The 24,762-nt window shown below is 43.2% G+C and overlaps 1 protein-coding gene across 1 annotated transcript in view; it reads left to right on the forward strand.

The window, feature by feature from the left end:
- LOC124622030 (irregular chiasm C-roughest protein-like) overlaps window positions 1–24,762 on the forward strand; it is a 455,626-nt gene that overhangs the window by 205,483 nt on the left and 225,381 nt on the right. The window contains exon 3 of the mRNA XM_047147591.1: window positions 11,745–11,965. Within this exon, the coding sequence (XP_047003547.1) occupies window positions 11,745–11,965 (221 nt within the window). The remainder of the gene's footprint in view (window positions 1–11,744; window positions 11,966–24,762) is intronic.

Raw genomic sequence — 24,762 nt, forward strand, 5'->3', positions numbered from 1 at the left:
AAGTCCAGAAGACAATTTTCAGATTAAGTTAATGTAAGTATATTTATAATAAAACAACAAACTGACACAATTACATCTTGAAATAGCAACTTCAGGTTGGTTTATTTTTCACCACTGGCCTGCAACATATACTACGTTTTAAGAATTTCATCTACATCTACTTCTACATAGCTACTCCGCATGCCACAGTGCAGCACGTGGTCTGGTCATTTCCTCTCCTGTTCGACTCGAAAACAGAGTGATGCAAAAACGACTATCTATACGCCTCCGAATGAAACCTAATTATCTTATCTTTGTGGTCCATACAAGCAATGTAAGTTGGCGGCAGTAGAATCTTTCATTAATCAGCTTCAATTGCCTGTTCTCTAAATTTTCTTAATAGTGTCCCTCGAAAAGAACATCGCCTTCCCTCCAGGAATTCCCCTTTGTGTTCCCGAAGCATCTCAGTAACACGTGTTGTTCACACTTACCGGAAACAAATCTAATAGCCGGCCTCTGAAATCTTTCGATTTCTTCCTTTAATTCGACCTGGTACGGATCCAAAACACTGGAGCAGTACCTACTCATCAGTAGGTTGCACAGCTTTACTTCCGCCAGTCTCCTACCTTCCAAACCTTACAGCACCTCTCGCGGGAGGTACAGACAAAGTACTGGCGGAAGTAAAGCTGTGCGGAGGGGGCGTGAGTCGTGCTCGGGTAGCTCAGTTCGTAGAGCACTTGCCCGCGAAAGGCAAAGGTCCCGAGTTCGAGTCTCGGTCGGGCAAACAGTTTTAATCTGCCAGGAAGTATCATATCAGCGCACACTACGCTGCTGAGTGAAAATCTCATTCTGCACACTTTCCTAAAATTCTCTCAATAAACCGAAATCGATCATTCACTTTCCCTACCGCAGCTATCACATGACCCTTCCATTTCATGCCACTTTCCAACGTTACACCCTGATATTTAAATGAGGTGATTGTGTCAAGCAGGACACTACTAATGCCATATTCGAACATTATGCGTTCGATTTTCCTACTAGTCTGATTGACAGAGAACCGTAGATTGCCGCTCACACTGTCCGCCAGTTGATTTACGTATACAGAGAACAGTAGCGGTCCTCCCGCATTTCCCTGGGGCGCTCCTTACGATACCCTTGTCTATGATAAACACTCGCTGTCGAGGATCACATACTGGGTTCTACACTGAAGAGCCAAAGAAACTCGTACACCTTCCCAATATCGTGTGGAGCCCCGCGAGCACGCAGAGGTACCGCAACACAAAGTGGCACTACCTCGACTAATGTCAGAAGTAGTGCTAAGGGGAACTGACACTATGAATCATGCAGGGAAGTCCACAAATCCATAAGAGTACGAGGGAATGGAGATCTCATCTGAACAGCACATTGCAAGGCATCCCAGATATGCCCAATAATATTTATGTCTGGTAAGTTTTGTGGCCAACTCAGAAGAGTGTGCCCGGAGCCACTCTGTAGCAATTCTCGACGTTTTGGGTGTCGCACTGTGCTGCCGGAACTTCCAAAATCCATCGGTATGCACATTGGACTTGTATGGATGCGGGTAATAAGACAGAATGCTTACTTACGTGTCACCTGTCCGAGTGGTATCTAGACGTATCATGTGTCCCATATTACTCCAACTGCACACGCCCCATTACCGAGCCTCCGCCAGCTGATATATAGTGTCCATGGATTCACGAGGTTGTCTCCATACTCGTACACGTCCAACCGCTAAATACAATTTGAAACGAAACTCGTGGAGCCATGCAACTTGTTTCCAGTCATCAGCAGACCAATGTCGGTGTTGACGGACGCAGGCGTGAGGTGGAGCTTTTTGTAGTGCAGTCAGTAAGGGTGCACGAGTGAACCTTCATCTCCGAAAGCGCACATCGATGATTTCTCGTTGAATGGTTCGGACCCTGACACTTGTTGATGCCCAGAATTGAAACCTACACCAATCTGCCGAATGTTGCACTTCTGTCACGTTGAACGATTCTCTTCAGTCGTTGTTGGTCCCGTTCTTACAGGATCTTTTTCCGGCCGCAGCGATGTCGGAGATTTGATGTTTTACCGTATTAGTGACATTGACTGTACGCCCTTGAAATCATCGTACGGGAAAATCCCCTCTTCAACCCTACCTCGGAAATGCTATATACCATCGCTCGTGCGCCGGCTATAGCACTACGTTGAAATTAACTTAAATCTTGATAGTCTACCATTAGCAGCAGTAACCGATTTAACAACTGCGTTAGGCACCAGTTGTGTTACAGGCGTTGCCGACCCCAGCGCCGTATTATGCCTGTTTACACATCTCTGTATTTGAATACAGACGACCGTACCAGTTTATTTGGTCAGTAACTTGAAAGTCTTCGAGCCACTCCCGTGTCTCAGAACCTATTACACGTGCTCGTATATTCGTTAACAGCCTGTAGTGGGGTACCCTGTCAAATACTTTCCGGAAGTCTAGAAGTATGGAATCCTTTTCATTCAGAGTTCGCACTATATCATGTTAGCAAAAGCGAAGCTGAGTTTTAGATGAGCGATGCTTTCTAAAACCATGCTGATTCGTGGACATAAGCTTCTCGGTCTCAAGAAAATTTACTGTATTCGAACTGAGAATAACTTCAAGGATTTTGCAACCAATCGAATTTAGGGATATCGGTCTGTAATTTTGTTGCTCTATTCTTTTACTCTTCTTATACCCTGGAGTCACCTGTTTTTTTTTTTCCAGGCGCTTGGGACGTTGCAGTGAGCGGGAGATTCACGATTAACGCATGTGAGGTAAGGCGTCAATGGCGTAGTGCACTCTTCGTTAAACCTAATGGGGCTTCGATCCGGACCTGGTGACTTAAATGCTTTCAAATCTTTCAGTTGTTTCTCTACGCCAGAGTTGCTTATTACTATGTCGTCCATACGGGAATCTGTCCGACGGTCAAATGACGGTATGTTTGTACGATTTTACTTAGCGATTTTACGCAGGACCAGAATTTTCTCGGTTGCTTTGCCACGTCCTTTGCTAGGGCATGCCTGTGGTTGCTGTATGTTTCGAGCATAGATCTTTTCATTAGACGCACGACTCTCTACTAACCTTTGCTTGTCGTCTTTTGTGCGTTCTCTTTTGAACCGAGAGTGCAACAGCCTCTACCTCCTCCGGTCTCGGAAACTGACAACGGCCGGGGTAACGGTGTGCTGACTACACGCCCCAAGGTATGCGCATTGGTCTGAGGATGGCACGGTGGTCGGTCACTCCTGTTAGGCTCTTTGGAGGCCTGTTCGGACGAGTTTAATTAAACAGCGGTGGGTATTTTACTTCCTTAATCCACTTACAAGCATAACTTGTAAAATTCAAGTGGAAGCAAACGTTGCTAAATATGAACGTAACTGATGTAAGTCTCAAGAATAACTGACCAATTATTTTTACAGTGTATCACGTATTCATTGTTTATAATAATTACCAGCGGGGTCTCAAGCTGATGAAGGCATCCTCCTGCGGCATATGACTATCAGCTCGGCCGCAAGATGGTCCGGTATCACCCTGTCAGCCAGAAGACCACTCCACTGCCAGTACAGCTGCCCCTGATACAAACCAAAAAAATACACGTTTTGCAACATATACGCAATACGCTCGATCTGCAATAGAATCATTAGTGAATGGCCAGAATGTAAGCAAGCACGACGTATTTTGAGAGCAACGAAATTCGTGGTGAACCAGCTCCCAAACTGAAACGTTAGATAATCCTTCTTTGTAAAGACCCCACACACTGCAATAATCCATACCTATTATAAAAGTGTATCTTCCACATCTCCTCTTAAGCCATTGGAGCGTTTTCAACCTCACGTAGTACTCGTACCTCTTACTGCCAGCCAACAATACCCGTGGGTGTAAGAACCACGAACCTATTATAGTCATGTAGATATGATGTCATGGACGACGTTTAAATGCATTACTTCTTCACTACTAACAATATTTCCAATAAATTTCCAAGCAGCATCCACATAGGCCGCTAAGTACTAAACACAGTTCAGGAGATGTGTGAGAAACTGAGTCAGAATGCATGGCGTTTAAATTTATTTCTTCTCTGCTACTGAATCAATTGGCTACACATTTCTCTGTCAGTATGCACATATGCTGCCGAACGCAGCTCTGCAAATGTAGCATTGTACGACACAAAGTTCATAAATCCGTCGTCATAAATACTGAGCTACGTGAAAAAAGCCACACCATGCATGAACTTCAAATAAATTTATTTTTTACTACTGACAAGACGCTCCTACAGGCGAGTCAACTTCAGGAAATACGTGACACCTGGCAACGCTTTAGTCAGCTTTAATTGCGAAGCGGAAACTGCTTTAGGCGAAAATAGTTGGCGTCTACAGGTCTATGAAGAGGCGCTTCCATGCAGACGTTTACAAAATTACATTATAGACATGCGAAACAGCTGCACCCAGCAAGCAGAAACTGTCCGGGATCATGTTTTTTAATTTGGATACTGTGCCTATAAATTGATACATTATGCGTATTTCATTGAACGACTCAGTGATAATTTTGAAAAGATGTTTTCACAAATACACTGAAATGGAATTTATTTCATTCTGTAGCACAAATGCACTTCCTTTGTTTTAAGTTTCTAATAGAAAATTGACAAAATGAATACTTGGGCAACGGGGCGTTTGGCAGCTAGTTGTGTGCAGTTCTCTTTTCAGAAGCTCTGCACTTTCCGAGAACCCTTGCAACAAATTTACGTCTTCCCTTCGCCTCCCCTAATACTGATTTTACGTGTTCACCCCATTTCATACTCTTCGTATTACACAGAAGTCTTCGATGTGACATACTCTAGGTGTTCACCACTACAAGTTTTTTCTCTACCACTACGGGTCTTTTCACTTAAAGATATTATCACGCACTTATTCACATCCAAGGTGGACATTTTGTCCAAGTCTCAGTGCATTGCCCTGCTGTCGTGCTTCTCTATCGGCATTAGCCTCGTCGGCAACAATTCTATTGCTGATCCTATTCACTCTATCGCTAATGCCTATGGAAAAAATTACAGGCCTCATAGTGGTTGCCGAACTTTCGTTGTTGTAGAGCATTCAGCGTCCAGTATAAAGGACTGGATTGTCTGTGTAAGTCAAATGTTGATCAGCCAATCATGTATTTGTAAAGATAGTCCGTGTGATCAGATCTCGCTGAGTGGTTCACCTGTGGCCTTATTTAGCAAGATTATTCTGAATGAAGTAAGATGTCTACCATACTATGGTTTTTCTTGAGTTTGTGCTGTGTCTTAGAGAGATTTTGCGCTCCTTGCTAAACTCACAAATTGGCATACCATAAAGTCTATCATAAAAGAGATGTACTGCATAGGATGTAACGAGCTTGTTTTCGAAGATAGCTTTCATCACGAGCCAGTGTTGGAAGCATTTACGGTGATGTAGAATGGCTTCACACTTCAAGCTCAAAGCAACTTCGGTGACACGACCGTGAATAAGTTGATAAATGGAGACGACAGATTTACATTATTAGCGAAAAGATTACTCACCCACATTACAATGCAGTCTAAATAAAGTAATGCGAAACACAAGGTGCGGTTGATAGCAATTCGTAATGTGAGGGTTTGGCTCCACCACAGAATTAGCTGTAGGTCACCTCCTCATCCTCTTTAACAAATTAATCGATGGCGCAGCGTCAGCAAATGTGTAGTTTGTTTGGACGTAACCACTCGTCATATTTTCCTGTCTACCCCTCGATAACTGTGGTCGCAATTTGCACGTATTATTTTGATTAATTACTATTTTCATACTGATAAATAATTAGCTATAGTCTGTAGCGGGCAGCAGACGATACAGCAACAATAAACAAACAGTAATTGTGCTTCACAGGCAAGCACTCAAGTACAAGTGCCGCTTATTCAGAGACTCGTCACACGTCTACGACGTAATTCTGCTTATCTGTAGCAAGCCTTAAAGTAACTGCACTGCATAACAAAAAAAATTAAACATCCAGAAGGGGTGAAAGAAACGAAGTGAAACTTCGCGAGTGGATAGTGAATGTGAATTTATTTCAGCCATTACCAAATAGACTCACATTTATAAATAAACTTGCAGTGTCAGCCCTCTTATCAATATGACGTTGCGCGCTCTCTGGCTTGGATGCATCCATTGATTCGGTTGCGTAAGGGTGTCATAGGGATGCTGCAACTTCTCCGGAGGCAAGTTGACCCACAAATGAGCTGCTGAGAGTCAAACTGATACAACTCAGTTTCTCCCACATCTGAGAAATGAATGGTTCGGCGGTTTGTTTAATGTAAGGCATGCTTTACAATAATTAGTGACTCATTTGATAGTACAAATGAAATATTATAGTCATGTTTACTACAGACATTTTACTTATTTGTACATTAAATTCCCTTTTATAATCCCTAAAAGTTTGTGTACCATTTTTTCCTCTCAGAAATTTACACAGAGTGAAAGGCAAAGTGGTAAAAATCGAGAGTTGTACCACTCTTCTTATAAACGTTTTCATTAAGTTGAATATCTGAGAAGGAATAGGTTCTCTTTTAATCTCAATAACTGCAATTTATTTATAAAACATAAATATAATGTAATACAGTGAATCAGAGTTTGCACTTATTACTCCCATTATGCACTTTACTCTCACAAATTAAATTAACTGCATTATTGTTGTTAATTATTAGAATGCTATCTAGTGAACCTGTATAATAGTTCAACAGTGAGTTCATCTATGGACTATAAATAACATGTTCCTTCTAAATGTCAAAATTTCTTAAAATTTAATTCTTGGCATTCTGATATTTCAAGAGGCTTTATGATGGAGCATGTCTATTTACTGTGTTTCACCGTCCAGATCATCTTCCTCTGCGAAAGGGTCATTTTGTCCAGGTCCAAGCTTCCTGAGCCGAACTTGCGGTTGTCAGTTGGTCGAGAAAAGCGTGGTGCACTGGAGAGATGTATGGAAGAAGTGTCATCGTGTCTTTACGCACAGCGTCGTTGAGAAGATGAGTTTTATGTTTATGTATTTAATGTGAGACATCACTGCTTGATTCGTGTAGGCTTGGGCCTAGACATCATCATGGAGTGCAGACTTCCCTTATAAAGAGAATTTATGCTTTAATAGCAACTGGATATTACAAATCTAAAAAAGGAAAACAATGCTTACACTTACTAGCTTCATTACAATGCTGCCTTTTTGGTTTTAGAGCGTAAATTAATAGCCAAAACAACACAGAACAACAAGACCACGTGGCCTTGCCACTTGACTTTTACCACTATTCCCGCGAAAGCACTTCATTCTGGAGTGAGAGGAAAAATGCAATTCTCAAGTGGCTCCTGTGGGAGTTATCCTTATACCACTTCTCCACACCAAATTTCCCATTGCGTAAGGTAAGATGAACATCAACGCCCATAGAGAGTCAACATTCGGTGCGGTATTTTAGGTATGCAGGTAAATGACTCATACTTCATACAAGTTAATCTGACTGGTCATATGTACAGCGACATTGTGGATAATGTTTTACTCATACCAATGCACGATTTTCCACTTCAAACGAGACTGAATATGTGGTTTCAGCACGTTTGACGCCCAACGCTTTATTCACGACTCAAGACATGTGCGTAAACCGAGTATTATAACTCAGATCTAAAATATCTTTACTTGGACCACGTTCATTCTCAGCGGCTCAAATATTATAACTGGTGCTTGATATTCCAGACATTGGTACTGGGCTGTAGTTGATATTCGAGGTGGTCCCTCTCATGTCGTATGGCCGAATGATCAGGAGACCCAGTTGTCCACGGGCTGGCCGGTGTGGCCGAGCGTTTCTAGGCGCTTCAGTCTGACACCGCGCAGTTGCTACGGTCGCAGTTTCGAGTCCTGCCTCGGGCATGGATGTGTGTGATATCCTTAGGTTAGTTAGCTTTAAGTCGTCCTAAGTTCTAGGGGACCGATGACCTCAGATGTTAAGTCCCATAGTGCCAGAGCCATTTCAACCATTCTGAGTACCTCAGAATCACGCAGGTGGTTGACGGACATAGGTGTAAAGTGTGAACGAGCATTCTCCTGTGGATTAATGGCGCTGCCGCATGAGGGGCAAAGCATGAGAGCGCAGAATGCCTGTGACGTTCGGTACTCGCGTCGAAGTACCCCCAATCACAATCTGCCATGCGTTGAATTCGTAGCCGGTAGCTCCTAAAAGCATGAAACCAAGAGTAATACCGCTCTCTCTCCGAAATTTTGGCCGAATGGGAGCTCGCTACAGGCTGCCGCCATACTGGCCGACGATGGTAATCCAGGCAAGTAGAGAACAGCGATTAGTTGCTGGGGAACACAATGCGACGCCTTTCATCTGTAGTCCGTGGTTATCGATCACGGAACGTTACAAAGCCAGCCGTTTGTGACGTGCTGCTAACGGCTGTAATTCCCCGGTATAGCTGTTGCTGGTCCCCGACCAGCAGTGCAGTATGACACACTCTGTAACAAGTGGTACATCACTGGTTATCGTATGGCGGGGACAGATGTGAAGGGGTTACGATGTACTTGGTGCACAGCCACTTCGATCCTCGTTTAGGTCAGACGTCGTCAGGTGCAATCTTAACACCTACCGTCACGTTCCGACGCAGTCAGACATTTGGTCTCTGTCGCATCCGAATGCCGCAAAAATGTGCAAATGCACAATTCATCAGCCAGCCAAATGGAGAAACGCAATGAGGCCGCATTCTAACTCTCTATCAGGTGCTGATAACACTGTCCTACACGTGTACATTGCATCGCTGTGTCCCTCACAGTAATCGCACAACATCTGACGCTGTTTAAGCTCCTTATATCCCCCATCAAGCTTATAAACAACGCTAAACACGAATAACACTACTGCACTTTGGTGGCCGTTCAACCTGTCACAGAGAACTGCCACACTTACATACGATCATGTGTACGTGCACAAAGTAACACTGACTTCTGGGCGTTTCACTGTTTTTTGTCACACAGTGCAGTTCGAACCCCTAGTGTGTCCACGACGGCATGGTAGGCCGAGAAAGAACAGATGTCGGCCTACAATACATGGCCATTGTATCGCGTCTCTTAATAACCTTTTTTCCGCGGCCTACACTACACTAGCAAGATGTGGACAAATTGAGAATCTTGGTCTGACGGGAGTCATGGTAAGATTGTTTGTGCAGTTGCTATTACTACCGTGACTGGATACCGAAGTAGTCAGCGCATTACCCCAGTAAGCATGAGATCCTAGTTACAACCCGATCCAGTACAAATTTTCAGCTTTCCCCATAGATTTAAACAAGTGTCCACTGACAGCTAATCTCATCAATTCCTTTCTGTCTTTGTAGTTCAACCGAGTTAAATTTCAGGGCAAAATTATCGTTACTCGTCTCTCCTAGTGAGGCATTAAGTTTCAGTTGTATCTTGCACTGTATTAGGTTTTACTTCCACACTTTCTCTCACTTCCCTCTCTGTCCACACCGTCAGTAACGTTAAACATGATGAGATGTCTCATATGGACGTGTCGAAAACGTGAGTAAGACTCCTTCCATCCGGTCCGCCCCCTTCTCTGACGCTGCAGTTAATGCAGCTCACCCTGCCGTAACTGAGACACTATATTACACGTCTACTGGGTCCCAGTGGTTTAAGACGGCAGTTTGGTTTTCCGCTAGCCTGGCAAGCTTTAAGGGTCCCGTTCAAGTTGCTACACGTGACAACGGGTTGCGCCACCAATCCAACGTGACCAGTCGGTTATACGTTTACGTAGATACTTGTTAAAAATTAGGTGGACTGATAAGTTAAGGAATGAGGAGGTTCTGCGCAGTATCATAGAGGAAAGGAATATTTGGAAAGCACTGACAATGAAAAGGGACAGGGTGATAGGACATCTGTTAAGACATGAGGGAATAACTTCCATGGTACTAGAGGGAGCTGTAGAAGGTAGAAACTGTAGAGGAAGACAGAGATTGGAATACATCCAGCAAATAATTGAGGACTTTTGATTCCAAGTGCTCCTCTGAGGTGAAGAGGTTGGCACAGGAAGGGAATTCCTGGTGGTCCGCATCAAACCAGTCAGAAGACTGATGACTCAAAAAGAAGTTAGTTTCTCTGCAGCTCATTTATCATAATGGCGAGAGCAGCAAAATGGACAAATTAAACACACAGGACAAAATTAGAATGGTGAATGTATCTCAGTCAGAGAACAGAGTCCAAGTCCGGCATGAAAAAGGTTCTCGTGTATTTATGAGGCAGCGTCAAATAAATCGGTACATGTGTCGCGATGCAAACTATGTAAAACGTTATTAAAACTTCATTCGAGGACCTCGAATATGTTAGGATTTGTTTGTAAATTTGACACACTGTGTGCTAAGTCTTGAGACCATTTAGCGGTATACAGACATTTTAAATGTAGGGCTAACATTGACTGAAGTAGGGAAAAAAATTTGACACAGTGGATATTAAAAACTACACTCTCATGGTGTGCAACGTAAAGCGGAGAAAGTTTGGTATGGAAGAACTTGTTTCAGAAATATATTTAATAGACTACCATAGTATGAATAACGAACTTCGAGTTTGCTAAAATGCATTTAGGGAATCTAGAAAGAACTATTTTGGCCACTTAGAATGAAGTCAGCAAACCCACAATACAAATCCTTGAAAAAGTAATTAAAATTGATGTCACTGTGGTGACATGTGGCTGAAACGCATTAAAGTCACAGAAACTAACTTCGAAAATTTTACTTTAATTGCCGTTTCATTACAACAGAAATCTTCGCGTTCTTAGGCACAAAGGACTTCGACTTTCAGATACGGTTCTGCTTACTGCAGAAAACACATTAGAGGTGACCAGATGGTGTTTCGAACTGAGTTTAGACAGAACTATTCAAAAATGGTTCAAATGGCTCTGAGCACTATGGGACTTAACATTTGAGGTCATCAATGCCCTACAACTTAGAACTACTGAAGCCTAACTAACCTAATGACATCACATAATTCCATGCCCGAGGCAGGATTCGAACCTGCGACCGTAGCAGTCGTGCGGTTCCGAACTGAAGCGCCTAGAACAGCTCGGCCACCGCTGAACTAGTTGAAATAGGGTGAAATTGCCGCGATAGATATCGATATAAATAAATATGCCAGATATACGCCATGATGATAGGATATATAATTAATCCGTCGTGAAGTTTCTAAACCATGCAGTTGACCTTGAGAGCACCGACAGACTCAGCCTTGGCAGTACAACATACGGCTACCTTTACAAAACTGCGGTAAGAGCCGCAGACGGCACAATGTACCCGGTAGCCCTGGTGTCTATATTACATTGTATATGGTTCTATGTCTGATGAGTCTCGTATCCGGCTATTTTTACACAATCTGATGGTGCCCCAAAAGGATGAAACGCGTCACTGACACAAAATAATTTCGTAACTGTTTTTGTTTTGAAACTTTTCATCAACTTCTGAACATGTTCACAGCACTACAGGGAAAGCGTACAGAAGAAGCTGCTACGTAGCAGGCAAGCATAATTGCTTTAGCTTGGGCATACCTTGGGTTGTATGTGAGGAGAGCAGCATGCCCATTCTGTTGCTAACGTGCGGCAGCTTTCCTGCTTGGCTAACAAGCAAGCATGGGCGGGTTAAAGGGAGATTGTGCTGTTGGAACTGGATAGTGGTCTGGGTCAACAGATGTTTCAAAACTCGACGCACTTGCCAGCGAGTGGTGTGTGTTGCGTTTGCCGCAGTGTCGCTGCCGGCGAGCTTCTGGCACGAGCTGTCGCCGGGCCCGGGCGCCACGGAGCCGTCCTACGACGACGGGTCCCTGCTGACACTGAGCTCGACGCCCAGCGAGCCGCCGCCGCCCTTCTTCGAGCCGCCCGACGTCAACTGCACCGCCGTCACAGCACAGCTCGGCGCCGAGGTCTTCCTGCCCTGCAGAGTCCGCGGTTTGCGTCCCGGCCTTACCGTAAGTACAGTAGAGCGTCGCCACACCCAGCCGCAGCTACGCAAGGTGGACTTGTTAGTAGCGTACGGCAAAGGGCCACGCGCTAAGGATTCACGTTGGCGTCGATGGCCCCACTATCTAATCATAACGAAACGTGGTCAGCGAAATTTCATAATCATCGGTTAAGTATTACGTGTGTTCCCTCTTTATCAATGGCCCACGCGATTTTGTTTTGACGCATCTAGCAGCAAGCTGCGGCACAGTGCGAGGAAATGTCAGTGCCCACCAAGACTGGAAATATTTGTACCCAATCAGTTAAACAAATACACTAAAACGTCAAAAGCATCCAAACAGACCTACACTGGTGTACAAAATTAAAACAAGAAATCTGAAAGGTGGCGTTTATTTTGCCACAAAAGAGTATAAGGAGCCGACAACAAAGCAGAAATAGTGTAATGAATACAGAACGTAATCAACTGCAACATGCATAACGGTTGACAAAAATGTTCTTCGTTTTTCTCCAACATCTTGTTAATGTGCTCAGAATGGGGCGTGACCACTCTGGCACCAATACAGTCCTGTCAACGACGGGTCATCAATCTCATGTTGAGGCAAAACGCCCATTCTTCTTGCATAGCGGCTTACAAGTCTTGGAGAGTGGTTGATGGATGCTGACGTGATGCAATCATCTCTCACTAGTGCACCCCAGACAAGCTCTATGGGATTCCAATCGGGAGAGAGAGCAGGCCACGCCATGCGTGCAATATCTTCCGCTTAAAAAAAAAATTACCCGTGCTGTATGGGGTCAAGCATCATCGTCCACCAATACGAAGTCTGGGCCCACAGCACCTCGCAACAACTGCGCGTGAGATCCCAGGATCTCCGCACGGCACCTTACAGAACATTTACAATTTCATGAAGAGGTGTAGTGGTCAACGTAATCCCTCCCCATACCCTTAGGGATCCTCCAAGATATCGGTCTCTTTCCGCAATCTTTGGGTCCCGAAATCGCGTTCGAAGTGCACTTTAGAAACTAATCCGTCTTGAATCACTGTCCAGACCAAATGGGGACTCACCTGTGGAAAGAACATTGGCAAACCGCTCGATCTTCCTGGTGACTTGTTGACGGATCCACTACGGATGTTCCCTTCTGTGAAAACACGCCAGAGGTAAACAGACAGTAGGTCTCCAACAATAAAGGCCACTCTGGTGAAGCCTTCTGAACAAGGACGCTGCGAGGTAAGTTGCCAGTTGCAGTGCAGTAGTAAGGCGGTACCGCCGTGTCCTTAGAGCCAAATAACGAGCGGTCCACTCTTTCTGATGTCACACGTGGTCGGCCCTGTCCTGGTCTCCAGGATACGGGGTCCTTTCCTATAAACTGTCATCTTACCCGAGAAACAACTGAACAAAAGCCATCGGGCTACATTAGTTTGCGACTCTCCTGTTTCCATTCTTCCTATGACCATCTACAGCAGCGAGTCTCTATTAGCCTTCTCTGAGCCATACTGCACTTTCTGCGTTCGCGCACATAGCGAATGTAGATGTGGGACTACCGTGCAAACACCACCCAGCTTGAATTGTGTCCTGACGCCACTGATGGCGTCATTGTCCCATTATCGGACTGCCATCTTCCGCGTAGCACACGATCGTAACGACACCTGCTGACGGTTTGTATAATTACTTCGTAAATTAGACACAGGAAAATAGGAATTTTATGTTTTACTTTTTCACAAGATTGTGTGTGGCGTGGAACGGACCACTACATATCACTAGAGGCGGCCCCGCCAGTATGAAATGAGGTGGTAAGTATTTTGCTGACAGTTGAGAAGAAGTAACGGCAGACTGGGATGGTCAAGAGGGCTCAGTGACTTCGAACGTGCAACAATTACTGGATTTCGCCCGAGCAACACATGCATTGGGATCATTTCAACCCTTCTAAAGCTGCACAGTTCGACTGTTTGTGATTTGACTGTGAAGTGTAAACGCGAATGAACAACCTCAGTTTAACCATCACTCGGCATACCTCATGTACCGGCTGACAGGTATCGTCGAGGGATTAACTCCTGACTTCCAAAGTACTGTCAGCACTCCGTCTAGTGCAGTGGCTGCGCATAGGCTGTTAAAAGGATCGTTGTAACGCGGAAGTCGCTCACAGAATCTGACCAGGTCTTGGCACTCGGTTCCTGTTTGAATTTGGAACACAGGGTGAAAAATTTTAGATTTATCCGGGTTAAGCGGCCATTTGTACAACCATTCGGTCATCTGTCCTACTATAGCTATTTTACAAAGTATTACGCGGGGTTTGAACGACAAACTGGAGCTGGCGTCCTTGCAAATTGTGCAAACCGATTAATTCATTTCGTAAAATATTTTAATTGGCCTGAAATTAATGCTCTGCTAATAGCATCATTTGCATGTGCACCAGTCGTGTATCAAGTGCAAAAAAAGTCAACCTCGTTCTGATCTTACGTATAAAAACAGTCACCCTTAATTAACTCCGGACTGGAGCGTGACTGATGGTTCTCATTTGGTCAATCGGTGTATCAGGAATTGGTCTAAGATAAATATTAGGCGTTTGGAAAGATTTTGATTCCTTTGGATTTTACTAGCGAAAATGTCATGTTCCTTTGGGAGGCTTCTAAGGCGTTCAACTTCTCTATTCCAAAGTTGTTCCAATCGGTTCGAACTTTGCACGAAATTAGATAAATGGATAAAGCCAAAACCAAATTTTTTTTATTCGATAATCTTCATCCGTTGTCGAGATACGATGGTTTATATTAAAGCCAAATGTAGCACGTAACATTCGTTCTTACTTGTATTCTATGTGCCGAAACGGTTTGAAGTGAATCAGATACATAAAAAATGCATTCTTACGATGAAACTAATAACTCGCTTTCAAAAATCTATGTTCTTATGGATTTTACGTACAAAAAACCACCTTATTTGTGATTTGTTTACAAGCGAAATTTTCAGACTTGTGTGAATCGGTTCAAATTTTGTAAGAAGGTAGACAAATAGATGTAATTTATGGTCTTCTGAGCAGGTAATAAAAAATACCTCTACAGGATCATTCTACGCCAGAGTCAACTGTATACCCTGGGCAACGTTAGGGATGTAAAACGAGGGAAATAGCAATTGGCAGCTCTAAAGCATTTAAATCAAAATATCTTGACATATTCGCGCTGTTTTACGAATTAACCCCATTTCGCCTCGCATTGAGCTCTTAGCTGCAAAGTGTTGGCACACCTCCTTCTTGCAGTTTATCGGCTAAAGTTCTTGATCCTCTGCCCAAAATCCACAGAATTCGCTACGCATAGTGAACAATGTGTAATGTCGTATAGCTCATAGGTAAACAAATTTCTTAGGGAAAAAGCTTCTGTGCTGAATGCATAGTATCATACGACAAGTGTACTAATAAATAAAAAAAAGGCGAATATATGATGACGCTTTTATTTAAATGTCTTTAATCTGCCAGATAAGTCGAAAAGCGACACTAACTCTTCTTTTACATCCTTAGCTCTGCTCAAGATGTATTTGCCTTTTTGTGCGACGATAGGAGCATTTTTCATTTTGATCCGGTAAATGGTCGGGCCATACATACCTGCAGTCAGTGTTAAGCGATTGTTGTGGAGCTATAAAGAGCAACGCCACAAGACAGTGATTGATTTGAAACGAGTGATTTACAGTGATGAACTGCGCTGTACCTTGTGGCAATACCATGGTAAGTTTTGGATTTGCCTAATACCTGGAGAAAATGGTTCAAATGGCTCTGAGCACTATGGGACTTAACATCTGAGGTCATCAGTCCCCTAGAACTTAGAACTACTTAAACCTAACTAACCTAAGGACATCACACACATCCATGCCCGAGGCAGGATTCGAACCTGCGACCGTAGCGGTCGCGCGGTTCCAGACTGAAGCGCCTAGAACCGCTCGGCCACACGGGCCGGCCCTTGGAGAACGTTACCTCACATCAGGTTTAGTGGCAACATTGAAGTATAGAGGGGTTGGTATTAAGGTATCAGGGTGGTTTCCGTGATTAGGGTGTGTAGCCCCTCACTGCGCTAATGAAAACGCTAATTTGACAGCAAATGAACTTACACCTCTTGACAGTTTCTAAGGAACTGAGACATCATTGGACAGGAATAATAATAGGCAATGATGGACGACGTGAACAAAGTAGTAGAGGTAGGGTGGAATATTTATAACAAAAAGTGGTACACATTTCACCACGTGGGACAAAACTCAAATGGCTCCGAGTACTATGGGACTTAACAGCGGAGGTCATCAGTCCCCCAGAACTTAGAACTACTTAAGCCTAACTAACCTAAGGACATCACACACATCCATGCCCGAGGCTAGATTCGAACCTGCGACCGTAGCGGTCGCGCGATTCCAGACCGCACGTGGGACAGCATGATAACAGGCATATATGACTTTCGTGTTTGCCACGGGCCAGATTGCCAACATAAAGATCGATTCAAATGTCCCAGTAGGGAATGTGCTCGCCCCAACACTAATGCACATTTTGTACCTGTTATTCACGTCGTTACTGAAATGTTGACGTCATTGCGGGATTGTCCCATTGCCCTCTCGTCGGTTTTCAGTTGTTCCACGTTCGTGGAGTGTTTGTTGAGAAACAGTGTCCCGAAAGACATGCTCTATAGGATTTGGGCCCAGTGAGTAAGCAGGCCGTTTCATATGTTCGATATCTTCACTTTCCAGAGTGTGCAACAACTCAGTGGCCGTTGTGTAAGGTAACCGACGAACATTAACAAAAAAGTCGGGATCCATCGTACCCATAAACAGAGAGACATGATCCAGAACAACGTCCCTGCAATACCGCTGTGCTGTAGTGGTATCTTTGCTCACATTTATGCAGCGTTGTTCGACGATTGTGCATAATACGTGCCAACATCGGAACGCCTAGGCCATACCAACTACCTTCATGAACATTCTGTGTTACGCAACGTGTTCCCCTATCTCTCCTCGCACCAACTGTTGGCAAAATCACTTGTCACTATGAGAACACCAACCTGGACCACTGTTGCTGATCCCAAGCAGCATGCTACCTACACTAACTAAATCTCTCTCGAAGATTGGAAATTCGAAGTGGGCTGCGGTTAAAAGGCTTCCAAACATACTAACAAACCTCATTTAATCGCTGCGAAATGGATCCGACAGAGACAAGCATAAAGGTGGAGGTTGAAAGACCTGCAGCGCTCTGCCTAGGAGTGAAATGTCTGTTCCTTTTCGCCACTAGCGGTATGTACCGATTCTCTTGTGGTATAGAGGTCCGTCTAAGTACCAGCATGTTTTCGCCTAGCGTCTCTACTTACAGTGGCTTCTTTTAATCGCGAGATGACACTTTTCGACACACTCATTACTACGGCTACAATAGTGCCACTTTGACGTACTTGGAGTCGTATAACTGCTCGTCCACGGTATAAGGCGTCAAATGATGACTTGCAGACATGTTTCCGTGCCACACATAATGTCGCACTTATCAATTCCAGAACAAACTTAATTAAAAGCTGTACTGCATAAATTGTCGAATGCATATATACTTTTCGCACACAGGCTTCTCTGCAGCTAACACGTCCCACCACATTCATTTCCTTTTATTACCATTGGTTTGGTTTTCCACAACGATTTTTGGTTGCTTGGTAGCATCTAGCAGTTGTTCCTTAGCAAATATCAGTTGTTTGTTTGCAGTTATCAGGTAGTGTATTTTACAACATTGCCTGCTGCGTGCACAATGGGAACAGTTCGGCGACTATGAATTTTTGCATCACCATTACAATGGATCTCCATCTATGGGATGACATCGAAAGGCGGCTTCGCTCCAGACCCAAGCGGGCAGATTCTTTACCTTCCGTGGTTTCTGCTACCATTCCTCCACAGACATTCAGCAGACACTTTACTGAAAGTGTCCCCAGCAGAGTTGAAGTCGTCACGAAGGCGAAGGATATACATACCCCACATTTATTTCCACTAATAGTCGTCCGGATAATGTAATTAGACTAGCTCTGCGTACTGGCCCTGAGAGGCGATTCGGAACCGACGGACCGCCATGTCATCCTCTCGCAATGACAGCTTTCCAGTTCAACAAGTTGGAGAAAAAGACAACAGAAGAATTCGAAATGGGGTGCTACAGCAACACAGTTGGAAATTAGGTCCAATGAGAAGATAAGAAATGAGGAGGTTTCCCAAAAAATCGTCGAAAAGGGAAATATGTGGAAAGTATTTGACAAGAAGAAGAGGCAGGATGATGGGATGAGAGCCATCACAGAAGTACTTTCCGTGCTATCTGAGTGAGTTGTACAGAGATGAATACTGTAGGACAGATATTGTGTTGTACGTAACAAACAACTGAAGATTTCGGATGTCAGTGCTACCCTGAGATTAAGAGGTTGGCAAAGCAAAAGAGGTCGTGCCGAGCGGCCTCAAACCACTCGTAAGACCGATGGCACGAAAAGAATTGGAGAGGAATCGCCTCAGTACGCTTTCCCTCTAGTTATCAGTTTTCCGTCTTTTCACACAAGGTAGCTTGTTACGTGATATAACAGAGGCTAAGTGAACTCTCTTTTATTATTCAGTCTCCCATAAATAAATTAAAATGTTCTCCGTCGCTCTCATAATCAATAGATCATTTTCGTGCACAAAATGAGGCACTACACAACGAAGTTGAAAGTTAGGTCGAATGAGAAGATAAGAAATGCGGAGGTTGTCTGAAAAATCGACGAAAAGCTAAAAGGTAGAAAATAGTTGACATCAAGAAGCGACAGGATGACGACATGTGTGTTGACTCATCAAATAAGTACTTTCGGTGCTACTTACCCTGACGGTACCAGGAACTGAACCTGGGTCATCCTCATCTCACCAGGCCGCAAGTGTTCGTGATTGATATCAAGAACATTCTGGACATTTCGGGCGAATGATTTGACCACCCAGATCGGCCGATTTAAATCGAATGGGACATAATCGAGAGGTCAGTTCCTGCACAAAATCGTGCACTGTGAACGCTTTCGTAACTGTGCACGACTAAAAAGGTGGCATGTGTCAGTATTTCTGCAGAGACAGACACTTGTTGACTCGACGCCACGTCGAGTTGCAGCACTACCCCGGGGGAGAGAAGGCCCGACAGGTTGTTAAGAAGTATCCCATGACTTTTGTCACCTCATCACAGTGTACAAAGAGCGAAGAAGACCAGAGTTTCATTTATATTTATTTCATTTACTTGCAAGTTTACATTACGTGTTGCGATTACGGCCAAAAGTCTCTCTGTTATATGTAATTAGCCATTCTTCATAATGTGCCAGTGGTATTTGTTCGCTTAGTGGATTGGACACTTGCGAATGTGCATCGTTGAACGTAGTCATCCTACACACGAATCGGCTAATAATTATGGCAGTGAAATTTCCTGGCGGACTAAAACTATGTGCCGGACCGAGACTCGAACTAGGGACCTTTGCCTTTCGCGGGCAAATGATCTTCCTACTGAGCTACCCAAGCATGACCCACGACCCATCCTCACAGCTTCAGTTCTGCCAGCACCTCGTCTCCTACCTTCCAAACGTCATGGAAGCTCTTCTGCCAATGGCAAAGGTCCGGAGTTTCAGTCTCAATCCGGCATACTGTTTTAGTGTGCCAGGAAGTTTAGTATCACCGCACACTTCGCTGCAGAGTGAAAATCTCATTCTCTATTTACAGCAGTGTTACAAAATACAGTTCACCGAAGCCGACAAAGTTAACTTACGGAGACGACGGTAGGCGTAATACTCGAAAATATACCACGAATCTCACCCTGGATACACAAGTAACCTCAGTGTAGTATCGCACTCTAATTGTGACCATCACTGCTGGCTGACGCCATATTGCAATCGGCTGCCAGTTAACGGGGTCACTAGAGTGCGAGTTCATGTGTAGAGACAATACCCAGATCTGAAACAGGATCAAGAAAAGAAATCCGATTAGTAACAGACTTACGTGTGGCCCATATAAATGTGTTGAAAGTACTTAAAACCTAAACCTAATTGGTAACCATAAACAGCAACTACAGTGGCTACATGTGGTTCTTAGAGCACTTTTCATACTATGACGTCACAATTAAAACGTAATTGCTGCGAGACTGTGTACCATACCTCACAGAACAGCATTACAGAGTACGATGTAACGAAGCGCTAATTTATTTTTTATCTCTGTTTGTGGATGAATAATTTAAGTCTACAGCGACCGTTTCACTGTGGAGAAAGTATTTTAGTTTCCAAAAAAATTCACTTCTGAAGAACCATAATATATCAAGAAAACTTTAATATTACACTAATAAAACCACCATTCCAGGACGAAACAGGAATTTAATATTCCTGAGCAATCTTAATATTAGAATCGCGTGGTGATTGTTGTTAATAATTTAATAGTACTGTGGCGATTTTCTCATCAGTCTACCATTGAAATAAATGTATATTTCTGGGATTTTGAAGGTGAGACGTACTTCGATTTTGTTGTCACACAAAGGCTCTGGCTGGATATTTTCATATAACGTCGATGTTTGTAGTCTTCTTATAACTATACTTAAGTTTCACTAGTTCTCCATACAGCCTATGAAAAGACAACAATAGTGCTCTAGATCTTGGTATGAAAGTTACTCCTCCATTTTATCTCTTTCGCACTGTAACAACCATCGCTCCTGTGGTGAATGTTTAACTGTCTCTTTTCCCAAGACTATTGCTGTTGAAACTAACTGTGTGTGTGTGTGTGTGTGTGTGTGTGTGTTAGGAAACGTGTGAAACGGGCGACTAATTTAATTTACTCCGCACGAGTGCTGTAGGCATCGCAAATGACACAGGTGTAACACGGCGCTAATGGAACCGCGGTCGATGTACAATTTATAAAACTGCTAATGTCCACGTCGTTGCCCTATTGTCCGTCAAATCATGAACTGATTACGAAACACTCAAAGTGGCATATATTATGTAATCCTCCAATGAAACTGTTCATTACACAATGCAAGCGTAACGCAAGCCATTTAGGGCACATTCGGTGTTCACAGGTGTCGCGCCATCAGACAAAATGACATGTCGTTTCCTAGTAAAAGCTTTTAGATTTTGAGGCGGCGGAACAACATTCTTTTGTGGCGTTGGATACGTAACTGCATTAACTGATGGGCTGAAAGTGGTCTGTCACAGGTGTTCCCTGTGTGATTACACGGAGATTCTAGGGTGTGTTTGTTACACTGCAAATGCCGAAAGTTTGAATATAGGTAAAGTGATGAAACTAATGAAGATCTGCTTGGAATTCCTGAATATGCAATGTAGCCTTGTTTTGTTCTTTCTTGTATTCTACTACGCGCTATGCGGCAGCTTATTACTTTCGCAGCAGTAAACTGCCTTAGGTCTATTCTAGTTGGATTGTATACTGGAAATCGTGTTACTCCACACAGTATTCACAAACAAGGAAATCTTCCTGTTTCGGTACTAGGAACGCGCATACATAAAACAGTGTCACAATCGAAACCGCTACGTCTTTAAGAATGAAGTGTTATAGATAGGACGGTGACAAACAAAGATATACATGTGAAGCTTAAGTTTCCCACAGCGTATGAATGCTAAGATAACTGATGGAAACGCAGAAAGCTGAGGTCATCGACAACAGACGATATCTCGGCAGGTGAACATCCTGTAACTTTCAGGGCATAAATGTAACGAGAAAACGCTGTACAATGATTTTAAAACCTCAGTACGTAGAGCATATGTAGATAAAACACACACACACGCACACACACATTGTAAACACTGCCGCCATCACACAACCAAAGATAACAAACAGCAGAAGTTGCTGATAATGAATATTAATTATCATGAACGAGAAACCCTTACTCTGTCTTGTTAGACCAGGAGGAGAACAACATTCCATGCAGAACTTGAGAAAAAACTTCCATTCCTATTTACAAGACCACTTAATCTCAACTATTTCCTTAATAACACTAGCTTAATAGCTGGAAGTACATGCCAGAATCTCCTTGTTATTACATTCCTTAGATTGACCGGTACCAAGTCAATATTCTGCAATAGCGGAGTTGCTCAGATGTTGAAAACATTTGTGATGCTTATGCTCAGTACACTGGTCCTGATGGTATGACTATTCTACAACATGGCACACTACAAGGAATATAATACACACCCGCATTACGCAACCCCAGATCATCCTTTACAGATCCTAAAAGGATCCTAATCTTAGGTGGTGGTCTGAAAACAATTTTGACATCTTATTTAGGTAGAATGCAACCACTCCTCTTTCGATTAAGTCGAAACGGGCGTAGATTCTGGTGCCTCCTCGATCTTTTTACCACTCACATGACTTACTCTTGCCCGATAGCGCAATCTGTCTCTCAATAGCAGGCCGTAGGTGGCCGAGCGGTTCTAAGCGCTTCAGTCTTGAACCGCGCGAACGCTAGGGTCGCAGGTTCGAATCCTGCCTCGGGCACGGATGTGTGTGGTGTCCTTAGGTTAGTTAGGTTTAAGTAGTTCTAAGTTCTAGGGGACTGATGACCTGAGATATTAAGTCCCATAGTGCTCAGAACCATTTTGTCTCTCAATATAGTATTCTGACTACTTATTACCTAGGAATGGGATAAATCAGCTCACAGACTTTCAGAGTCTGGGATGACGTTGGATCTGTTCACCAAGGTACATTGTACTCCTTTACACTGAGCAGGATGTCTGCAGCTACCAGCCCGCAGATACGACTGATCGTGAGTTTCCTTCCTCAGAAGTGACATGCCCTAACGTAACATCAACTTTCCTCCTTACCAACACCGGAAGAGAAGGAAAATCGTCCTTTACCACGCCCAACGTAAAACGTATGTTCGGGTCGACTGAATTCAAATGTTCTAAGAAGCCGTTTAAAATTTCATTTCCATGAGATCAAACTACAAAAGGATTGTCTATATTTCTAAGAAATCATGCACGCTTCCGTGGCGCCTTATCCAAGGTACACTCCTCAAAAGTTTTCATAAACAAACCAGCTTCCATAGCTGACCACAGGTTCTCAGTTGCAACTCCATATCTCTGTTCATACTACTGATCATTGAATAAAAAGTAAATGTATGCTAGAACATGTTTAAATAAGTTTGTTAACTCAACACCAAATCTAACCGCAAATAACCATAACTAATCAGAAGTAGGAACATGAGGAAGAGAGAGACCACATCAAAGCTTACTGAAAACCACAGTCTTTAAAAAGCAGTCCCTCTGAAAGACTTAAGAAATCCGCCGATTTCTTACCGTAACGCGCATACCAACCTACTAATGGTCTCAACACAGTAACAAAGTGTTTTGATATATGTTGTGTCAGAGCACCAATGTGACTTACAGTAGGATCTTTTAAAGGCCATATAATCCAGGTGGAAACAGCACAAAAACATTTAAGTATCTTGGTAGTCTCTTGCAACTAGGAAATTGTCTTTAGGTGTGTGTTACTTTTTTCCTCAACACTTTTTGTAGGGCCAGGGCTCAGATGGCTGCTTTGTGTTTACTTAGGTTGGGTCCTGCTGTTGCTATCTTAACTGCGAAAAATGGTAATACTACAGCTTTGTTCGAGAAATTTCGGAATATCGCAGGATCAATATGTTCGCCCATTATAGTTCTAAATTTCAGGTGTAATATTTCCTGAAACATGGATCAATGGTACTTCTAGGAAGCCCCAGGAAGTTAATTCCACTATATTATAAAAAATGTGTCATTCGCAAAATTAAACGCTATAGTGCAAATCCTCCACATATGTGACTTGCATGAGGAGGCCATATTGAGTCAGATGTCTCCCTCTTTAATTGTAAGTGGCTGGAAAATAATGTTTTTTTTTTTCCAGATTTATTTGACTTTGGCACAGTACTCAAGCCATAGTCGCAGTACATTCGAACAGTGTACAGGACTAGTTCCGTTGAAGCTCAGCCACCGTTATCAAATGTAACATGTATGAAATAAGTCTGCTTTTAATTACGAGAACCTGAAATATAAGTAATATCCAACCACAAATCATTTGTTGTAGGAACTAATATTGTGACTTTATCATGTTAAATTAAACACAGTATTGTGGCGTATGACAAAGCTGTTGTAATTATATGTTACTTATATTTCAGGTTCTCATAATCAATAACACATTTCATACTTGTTACATTTGATAATGGTAACTGAGCTTCACCGAAACCAGTCATGTAAACTTCCTGTAAGTTCATCAGCTTACCTTCCATTCAGAAAGCGATCGCACTCAGCGACTGTTATATTGACTTGTAAATTATAGATTGAAGCAATCAGTCACCCTTTTTAAATTTTATTATGCAGATTCTGTAATTTACTGTGACTATGGCTTGACTATTGTCCTGAAGTCAAATAAATTTGAAAAACTTACGTTTTGTCGCACTCCGTAAGTCAATCCTGTTGCTGTTGTTGTGGTCTTCAGTTCGAGGACTGGTCTGCGTAGCGCTCTTTGGTAGCATATTCTATGCAAGCTTCTTCATCTGTGAATGATTACTGTGACCTATATCCATTCTGAATCTGCGTACTACATTCGTGCCTTGGTCACCCTCTGCAAGTTTCGAACCCTGATTGTCGATACCATTACCAAATTACAGATTCTGTGATGCCTCGAGAATTCGTTCTAAGAAATGACCCTTTCTTTCAGTTTGCCATAAACATTCTAATTAGATTCAGTACCTGCTTATTAGTTGTTCGATCGATACACCTAATTTTCAGCATTCACCTTTTCCCTCCATATTTCAAAATCATTTATCGTCTTCTTGTCTGAACTGTGTATCGTCC

This window comes from Schistocerca americana, chromosome 1 (assembly GCF_021461395.2).
Source record: "Schistocerca americana isolate TAMUIC-IGC-003095 chromosome 1, iqSchAmer2.1, whole genome shotgun sequence".
In the NCBI taxonomy this organism is placed as follows: domain Eukaryota; kingdom Metazoa; phylum Arthropoda; class Insecta; order Orthoptera; family Acrididae; genus Schistocerca; species Schistocerca americana.